The 8,924-nt window shown below is 48.6% G+C and overlaps 1 protein-coding gene across 1 annotated transcript; it reads right to left on the bottom strand.

Annotated features, from left to right (window-relative positions):
- Positions 1–6,633: 6,633 nt before the first annotated feature.
- LOC119044153 (serine/threonine-protein kinase MARK2-like) lies at positions 6,634–8,102 on the bottom strand. Its single transcript, XM_053663669.1, has 2 exons — positions 7,104–8,102; positions 6,634–6,741 (listed from the first exon to the last, which is right to left on the bottom strand). Exons 1-2 carry the CDS (start codon positions 8,100–8,102, stop codon positions 6,634–6,636), a joined length of 1,107 nt encoding a protein of 368 aa, XP_053519644.1.
- Positions 8,103–8,924: the final 822 nt, after the last annotated feature.

The following is an 8,924-nucleotide window of genomic DNA, read 5'->3' as shown; positions in this document are numbered from 1 at the left end:
CCCTCACTGTTATTATAGAGACTGCTTTGGGTCCCGCTTTTGATTTTAACTGTTCGTTTGCATAAATACACCAAGAGCACCCTGGATCACTTCTGGTCCTTAAGTCTGCTTTGCTGGAACTCACACAGGGAACCCTCAGATTGACTTCTCAGTCTGCCCCTTGGGGCACAGAAGCAGAGCCACACACCTGCCATCTGGCTTCGCCTGTACCAATTGTTTCACTCAAATCCTTGAGCCTCTATTGTGCCTTCAGGTTCTTTTTTAACCATCTTTCAGGAAAGCAACCTCCGTTCCTTCCCTGGAAAGACTGGTATGAACTGCACAACCAACCAAAGTACCAGGCTTTTCTTGTGGGCTTTTGCTAGTTTCACAGGTCAATCCCAGTTCCTCTGAGCTTTCTGGTAATGACCAGAACCCATATGCCTCCTTCAGGTGTGACATTCCAGTCAAAGTCCTGGTTAACAAAACTACTATTAATGACTGGTCTTATTGGTTTTATGCAAAGAAACCTTACAGTGTTTCAGAATGCTAAATTCTGGAGGGGTCAGGTAGGGAGAAAAATACAAAGCATGATGGAAAATCCTTTTCCTTCTGATACCTACTAAGATTGCATCTCCATGCCTTATACCTTCTATTACTAACTCTACATAATTTATTTCTAAAACTTTCACATCTCTATTTATTTTTATAACTTCTCACGGACTTTCTGCAATATTCACAAACCTTTTATAGCCTTTTTACCTATCTATATAATTTACTCTTAATCTCTGTTCTCTTCTTACACTGGGAAGGACTCTACTTAAACTCAGTATCTGGCAGCTAAAAGTCCCTAGTACTATAGGCATCTTCTACTAAAAGTCCCTAGATTTGCAGGCACATTTTTTTAAACCTTTCTGAAGCTTAGACCTTGCAAACACCCTATAAATCAGATGGTCAGCCTTGGACCTCAGTTTATGACTTTCAAAACTAGAGCTATTCCTATCAGAACCAGTTACACAGAGAACCTGACTGCTGCAGCTAGAAACGTTTTGTACCTTAGAATGGCCGACCTTCGGAGTTGGCTGGCCCCCCGAGGGAACTTTGAACCTATCTACAATTAGGGCAGTCCATGCCAAAGTCACGGGAAGCCAGGACACCCACATCAGCTCCCCTACATAGACAGATGACAGGAATTAGCACAGGACATGCCTCAGTGGCTGAGCCAGTGCGCAGGGGCGCAGGGACGATTGAGAGGTACTAGAAAGAAAGGGCGAACAAGGTCTCAATCTTGCTGCTCCCGATCTAGAGACAGCTCATCTGCCGTCTTAGTGGCTCCATCTAGGCCTCCCATACACCAAGACCCCTCCCAGGAGGATGAACTGGTTGTCTTCCAGCCGCCCCCTTATAGAGCATCACCTGCTTCCCCGAGGGCACCGCCAGCTGAGCCCCTGACTCCACCCCAGTTAGTCTCTCACGGCAGCCTCAACAGCAGGCGGCGGTCCATTACCCTGTGCTGCCTCCACTCCGACCAGACTCACCACCAATGGCGGCTCGCCTGAGAATCCACCACCAGGGTCCATTCCAGATGCCCCTCAGGGAAGTTCAGGCAGCCGCCCCACGCTACTACCAGCATACAGCTCATAATCGGAAAAGAAGCCTTGGCTAGTTCTAAGATGGTGACGCCCATGAATGCTCTGTCCTCCAGGTGGTTCACTCACATAGCTCATCTATTTTACCTAAAATAGCAGTACCCTGACTCTGGTTCTGCCTACCTGCAAAGGTCTTAGGACTCCGGTTTAAGGAATCCCGGAAGCCCCCAAGGCCCCTTCTACCTCTGGGTATAGAGGCACCACAAAGCTACCCTCCACCCATTGGGGTGGTTTACTGAGGCTGCAGTCCCCAGTGGAGGCGGGGCAGAGGTCCAGCCGGACTCTGAAGGTGGGGGCCCTGCAGCGCCGTTTCCGGGAGTCAAGGAAGACTGGGTTAGTCTCCCTCCCTGTGAACCACTCCAGATCTCTGGCCAGTCCCCTCCCCCACACCCCCAATGGTAGTGGGAGAGTCTCTGAAGCCCTGTGGCAGTCTGGTCTGGGTCCAAGCCAGCTAGGCTGAGGGCCGTAGGCGCCTGTAACCCTGCCTTTTGTCACCTGCCAGTGGGCTCCTTCTTTTTCCTTTCAGAGTAGACATAGAGCAAAATATGAACGTCTCAAAGAGGTCTGTGGGAGTGTCTGTCAGGAAGAGAGTTGCAGAATCCCTGGGAGACACACCCATCCCCCCTCGGACCCTTATCATATCAATGAAAGCACTCCTAGCAGAGCAGATTTCACAGGTCTATCAGCAAGTCTTTGTGACGCCAGATTTTTCCTAACTCTAGCAAGGCAAGGGAGTTGCACCTCTCCCCAGCAGGCATTCAGGCCCAAGGTGATCGAAGTCAGAAAGCGCTTCTCCCAGAATACATGGGGACTCAGGGCTTTGTCAAAGCTGGGGGGGGTCCCACCCGCCACCGACTTCCGACCAAGCTCTGGGGGCAGGGAGAGGAACCCGAGGCAGCGCCTGCCACCAGGGAGTCTCCTGCTGCCGGCATTCTAGAGGTCGTCTCTTGCCCTTAGCTCCTAGGGGCAGAGGTACAATTCCAAAATCAGGCAGAGCGGTCAGCAATATCTCCCTATTCTTGTTTATAAAATTAAATCAAGATAGGCCTGTGAAATCTGCTATTTGTTATTCTCAAATGCAATTACAAGGAATAACTTCTATATACATCATAGAGTACAAACAGGAATTAAAATAAGGCATTCCCGGGTTGTTATAACTCAAACTCTTAAATTCAGTCAGTTGAAAAATGATATAAACACATGGGATAGACAAAAGTAACAGGTCTGGTTACATTTCAATTTTGGAAAGAATTAGCACAGACTTTACAAAGTTACTTTTAGCATGAAGAATCTGAAAAAAACTTCTGCTTGGTTAAGCGTTAAATGTCCTGCATCATTAATTTAGTCTCTTTAAAAAGTCTCTCTTAGGTGACCACTCCAGGGGTGTTGGTTGGAATTCCACACAGCTTGGAGAAATCTGGATCAGGAGAATTTAATGTGTGGAGGTTCGTCACCCGTTGGCGAAGGCCTTTTCTGTGATATGGCTTCACTCTCATCACCTGCAGTTCTAAAGGTCATTCTGAAAAGCAAACAGCACACCCTCCTCTCCAAGCTAAGAGTTAAAATGGCCAGTAAAATCAAACTTGGGGGAAAGGCTCAAGACTCTTTTAAAAGTATGATGAGCCTGTTTCACAATTGCCAGACCAGTCGGATTACAAGGTCTTCACTGGCAAACATCTCAGAACTCAAAATTCCTCACATCACAAGTTGCGGCACTAGAAAAGCAGCTCCAATGCTACCAGCCCCGCCCAGGACATGAGGGGATAACTGCCCAGATGAAAGGGAAAACCACGCAGCTTTGCCAAAATGGAGATCCCTGCAGCCAGGTGAAGAAGAAAGCCACATGGTTTTGGTGGAGTGCAAACCCCTGCAGCTTTGGTAGAAGAGGCCCACGTGGCTTTGGGATGCTCTCTTTGGCCGAGTGGCCTGGAAAGTAAGAGAGACTTTGACTGGAACTGGGTACAAAGAACTCTTGCCAGTGGACCATGAGAGGGTACCACAGTACTATGGATTAACTAGAGAGATCCTGCCTGCATGGTGATGTTATACCCAGCTAGGAAAATTACAGCTAGGGCATTACCCAACCCTAAATCTTCAGTTCCTGGAACAGGGTAATGAACAAACATCCGGGAACAATTGGGTTTAAAATTCTAGCCAAATAAGGTCCGCCAGACCCGCCAGAAAGTGCCCCCGGCCCGCCAGAAAGTGCCCGCCAGCAGCAGCACCCACCAATCAGGGACCCTCGCCGTTTTTAAATAAGCCAATAGCTAACCGCCACCTCTGCTTCTGTATGCCTTTGCTTGCTTGCTTGCTTGCTAGAAAATATAAATACCCAGTAGTCTGTAAGCCAGGCGCGACTTCCATTTTGTAGCTCTGAGTAGCTATGTGACTCCGGCACAGTCGGGGAAGTTCGCCCCTGCGCAGGAAAATCTTTGGCCATTCAAATTTTTATCAATTCGGTTCCGGACTCCGAGAGTGTGTATTTACCCGCCGATCGTGTACAACAGTGACACAGCTGGCGGTGCCAGCGGCCTGCAACACAGACGTATGCTCTTTTCCTGATTTACGGTACCCAGAGTTGGGACAGTGGGAAAAGGGAGCGCTGTGTGGGTGTAGGTGTACAACCTAAAGGACTTTGATATTTTAGTGGAGGCATTAGGCCTGAATAGCATTAAATAAACATTTTGTTTCCTTTTCACAAATCTCTGGCATTGAGAGATATCTTTCCAATTGGCGGTGGACAGAAGAGCCCAGTAGATATTAGTATTTTGTTTTGGGGAGGGGCCCCTGTTGTATAGCAGTTTTGGGCATCCCTAGGTGGGCCAAATATTGTATTGCCCCTCCCTCAGACCTCTTGTTCAGTAACAACCCTACATCCCAGTCCCTCCCATCCAACTTCACACTCTAGTCCCCACATGACCCTTATCATCACATTCTCTTTTGTACTCCAACCTGTCCTGGTTTGGGACAATCTATGTGTAGTCACCAGGTTGATGGTTCACCTGTCCATCACTCTCTGAGCCCCTTCTCTGGACCTGCCTCCGGGGTAATGACTGGAATGCAAAGCTGAGTAACACAGTTGCCAGCCCCCAAGAACTCAGGAAGGGAAGATCAGGGCAAGGAGGGGAAGGCACCACTTAATAAAAACACCAAGTGATGGGAGTCACACACAGGTCTGTCATACACTGTTAGGAACACAGGGATGGAGGACAGATGAATCAAAGGAACAGGGCAGGTTCCTCATGAAAAGGGCAGGAAGATCAGCAACTCAGTGATGGAAGGACAATGATGGGCTCCTCAGAGCCTGGTAGGTCTTTCCCATTGAAAACAAGGCATTAATTTGCATTTCTACCTGTTCAGGGACCTCAGGCAATAGGAATTCAAGTGAAAAAACACATACTGTTTCTAACTCACATTTCTTCAGTGGTTAGAAGACAACCTGCCCTTCCTGGTGAATCTGGTAATATGCAGAGATAGACAAAAAAGTTTGCAGAGGAAGAATATGCTCCACAATTTCTTAGTTTTAAACCTAAAATTGGATCATATTACTTCCTTGCTTAAAACCCTTCCTGGGATGATGATTGTTCTTAGAGTCAAAGCCACACCCCGTCCCCAGGCCCAGGAGTCTGCCCTTTGTCTGCAGCCCCATCTCCTGCTGCTCTCACTCCAGCTCACTAAGCTCTGGCTGCCTGGGGCTTGGCTGTTCCCTCTGCCTGGAGTGCTTGTCCTCCAGAGCTTTACTACTCTGACTTGTATAGGGGGACAGGCCCCCTGAGACTGACAGCAGCCCAGAGGGAAGCAGGCAAAGCCAAGAGGTCAGAAGAGGGGGTTCCTGCTGATGTCACAGAGCAGTCAGGCTATGGGCTGTGTGACAACAGAGACTCTGCCTGCTTCACCTCTGCTGCGCCCTGGAGTCTGAAACAGGCCCAGTGTGCTGGGTGCTGGCCTTTTCTCCTAAAAACCACATCTGTTCTTGTTGGGAGTGCCCTCAATAAAGCCCAAGTACTGATCCACTACACACTTCTCAGACTACAGGATGCCTGCCCCCCCCACTTCTGTTCAGACAGAATAAAAACAGAGCATCCGATACATCTTTCTGGAGCATCAAGTTTATTGCAAACTTTGGAAAAACCTAGTACTTTAATAAGAACCCCCACAAACATGGGAGCAAAGAAAAGCAGGAGAGAGAAGAGGGGCCAGGGGGAAAATAGTCCAGTCTCTGAAGTTTCATTAGGTGGGGGCTGAGGGGTGGGCCTGCTGCCCAGGTGGCCTGTCTTCTTGACCTCCAGTAGGCTCCAGGCCATCCTTCCAGCTTAGCAGATATTCTGGATAAGATGCTTGTGAAGGCCACAGAGAAGCATGATGCCCTCTTGACTTGAATCCCATGCAGGAACACTGCAGTGCTTTGAATAAGTCCATTGTGCACCAAACCGAGTCCTCTCACCTGCACACGCAGTGTGTGTCTGGAGTGCTGACACCCGTAGCTGTCTTTGTGCAGCCTCTGGCTCATCTCCCGCACCAGTGACCGGCCTCCCTGGAGCTCAGTGCCTCAGGGTTGGCATTGCAAATGCATGGAGTGCAGCCCTGCTGCTGTGGCTCAGTGGGTTGGGTGTTGTCCCCAAGCCACAGGGTCCCTGGTTTGATTACTGCTCAGAGCACATACCTGGCCAGGCCCCTGGTTGGGCCCCAGGGTCCTCAGGTCTTCCTTAAAATGTATCTGCTGTAGGCCGTCCACAATTGAAAAACTTAAATTGGCTTGACTCTTTTCTTTTTGTGGTGTTGCTTCTTAGTGGACGGCCAACAGCAAAAGCACTTTAAAACAAACCTGAGGACCCTCCTGGCCACCCCCTGCCGGCCATGGCTGGAGCCAGAAGGAGAGGCTGGGGTCCCCCTCTGTGTGCAGGAGCTGCTGCTGTGGGCAACTGAGGAGGCCGTCCTGGACCCTGGGCTGGGCAGGGAAGAGGGGACTCTTGAGGCCAGACTTGTTGGAGGAATGCTCTTTGTGCTATCCAGGCTGTCTTGGGGACTGGCCATCTTTGAGAATGTGCGGCTTGGGGAAACGGTCGTCCTTGATTCTCTGCTGTCTGTGGCAATGGTCCTGCTTGTCCCCAGCCTGGGTGGAAAGAAACTGGTCCGAGTTTCCATGAGTGATGGGGGCCTGGGCACACTTGCTTCCATCATCTCTGGGTTGGTGGTCCCCCTCATTTCTAGTCTGGATAAGGGGGTGAACCCCCCAACTTGCAGGCTGGGCGAGGGGATAAACTTCCCTTCCGGGTTGGGTTCAAGAGACCTGGTCCTCCTTTCCCTGTGGGGTGGGGGACTGGGCACCCTTGCTTCCATGTGGCCTGGGAGACTGGAGCATTTTTCCAATTTCTCCCCTGATGCCAGAGTCCCCTGTCTTGTGCAGAGACTGCTCTTGGGGTCAGAGGCGGGGTACAGACTGATCTTGGGGTCAGAGGCGGGGCAGGGCCTTACCCGGATTGTGCGTCCGACCATTTTATTTTGTCTGTTCTGTAAGATCCTGTATGTGCCCATGACCGTATCGAATTTGTTTTGGGACACTGAGTCTTCTATTTCTTTCTTCTTATATCCCAGCTTTTCCATTATTTCTACCACCCGGGGGTCAGTGTCACCCCCGGGTGGCTCAGTATAAGGCCTCAGGGCCTCTTCATATCCAATGTTAATCCACTGGTTGTCCATGATCTCTTTTACACTTATCCTCTGGCTTGGATCAACACTCAGTAGTTTTTTTAGCAGCTCTTGACACTCCACAGACAGAGAGTCCGGGATGTGGAAATGCCCACTCGATACCTTTTTCTTCATTTCTTTGAGGTTGCCCTTCTTAAAGGGCAGTTTGCCCGTCACCATTACATAGAGGGTGACACCCAAACTCCAGGCATCAACCTTCTGTCCATCATAGGGTTCACACTTCAACATTTCTGGGGCCATGTAGGGCAGGGTTCCACAGAAGGTTTTGAGTTTCTCACCTGAAAATTTTGTGCTGAAACCAAAATCAGCCAGCTTGATGTTGTTTTCTTCGTCCAGGAGGATGTTTTCAGGCTTCAGGTCCCGATGGATCACTCCTTTCCGATGGCAGTATTCCAGGGCCGATGCCAGCTGTCGAAATTTGGCCCGGACATCGTCTTCCGCCAAGGGGTAGTTCTTCAGCAGATAGTTGAGTAGGTGGCCACTGCTCACATTTTCCATAAAAAGGAAAGTTTGGTCTTGGGTGTCAATCACCTCAAACAATTTCGTAATATTTGGGTGATTTAACATCTTAAGACTAGGAACTTCTTGAAACCTTTCACTGAAGTCCCACTTACGGATAATTTTTACTGCCACCTCTGTGCCTGTCAGAAGGTGCCGGGCCAACATGACTTTGGCAAAGGCCCCATGGCCGATGGGGCTCAGCAGGAGGTAACCACCCACACGGCACTCTTCACTGGCAGAGAGGGCTGCAGAGTCACTAGACATGGTGACGTTAAAACAAAAACAAAACAAAATAAAATGAAATGAAATAAAATAAAATAAAAAACTAAATCAAATAAATTAAAATAAAAAACAAAGTGAAATGAAATAAATTAAAATAAAAACCAAAATGAAATAAAATAAAAATGAAGAAAAAGAAAATGAAAATAACAAAATTAAAACAAAAATGTGAAAAAAAACTGAAAAAAAAACCAAAATTAAAAAAAATTTGTTTCAATTTCAGGAGAAACAAGGAAATGAGCGAATGAGTCCTAGTCCAACCAGTCACCTGCAACAGCTTCTGGAGTCTAACGGACAAAGATCTCCGCCAGCCAGGAGCTTATATAGGAGCAGAGGTTTGGTGACACATCACAGTGGGGCCTTATGAGGTAGGAGCTGGAGCTAGGGGACCAATCCTGGCTGTGGATAAACTATAGTGGCTTTCTTACTCTTTGCTCTCATGACAGTTTTACTCTGGAAGAAATTATCAGGATCCCCCAGAAGCTTTTTTTTTTTTTTGGTGAGATATTGAAGACTGAGATTTATTTGACTAGAAATGAAAAATCTGTAAGATGCAAAAACAGAAAAGAAAAATGAAAAACCTGGCTTATTCTCACACTCCCGATCCCAGTTCAGATACCACCTGCATGGAGAGGGCTTCCCTGAACCACCTGTCCTACCACCTCACTCAGCCCATCACATTTGTCATCTTCCCAGCCCTGACACCAGGGCACCTGATTCCTGTCATTGTCTGTCCTTCCCGTGAAGCGAGAGGAGAGGCATGACTGCAGTGGTCCCTGTGTCCACCACAGTGAGTGGCAATCAAGT

This window comes from Artibeus jamaicensis, unplaced genomic scaffold (genome assembly GCF_021234435.1).
Source record: "Artibeus jamaicensis isolate MK-2021 breed Jamaican fruit bat unplaced genomic scaffold, CSHL_Jam_final contig_3264, whole genome shotgun sequence".
Lineage (NCBI taxonomy): Eukaryota > Metazoa > Chordata > Mammalia > Chiroptera > Phyllostomidae > Artibeus > Artibeus jamaicensis.
This window is presented reverse-complemented; position numbering and strand designations above follow the sequence as displayed.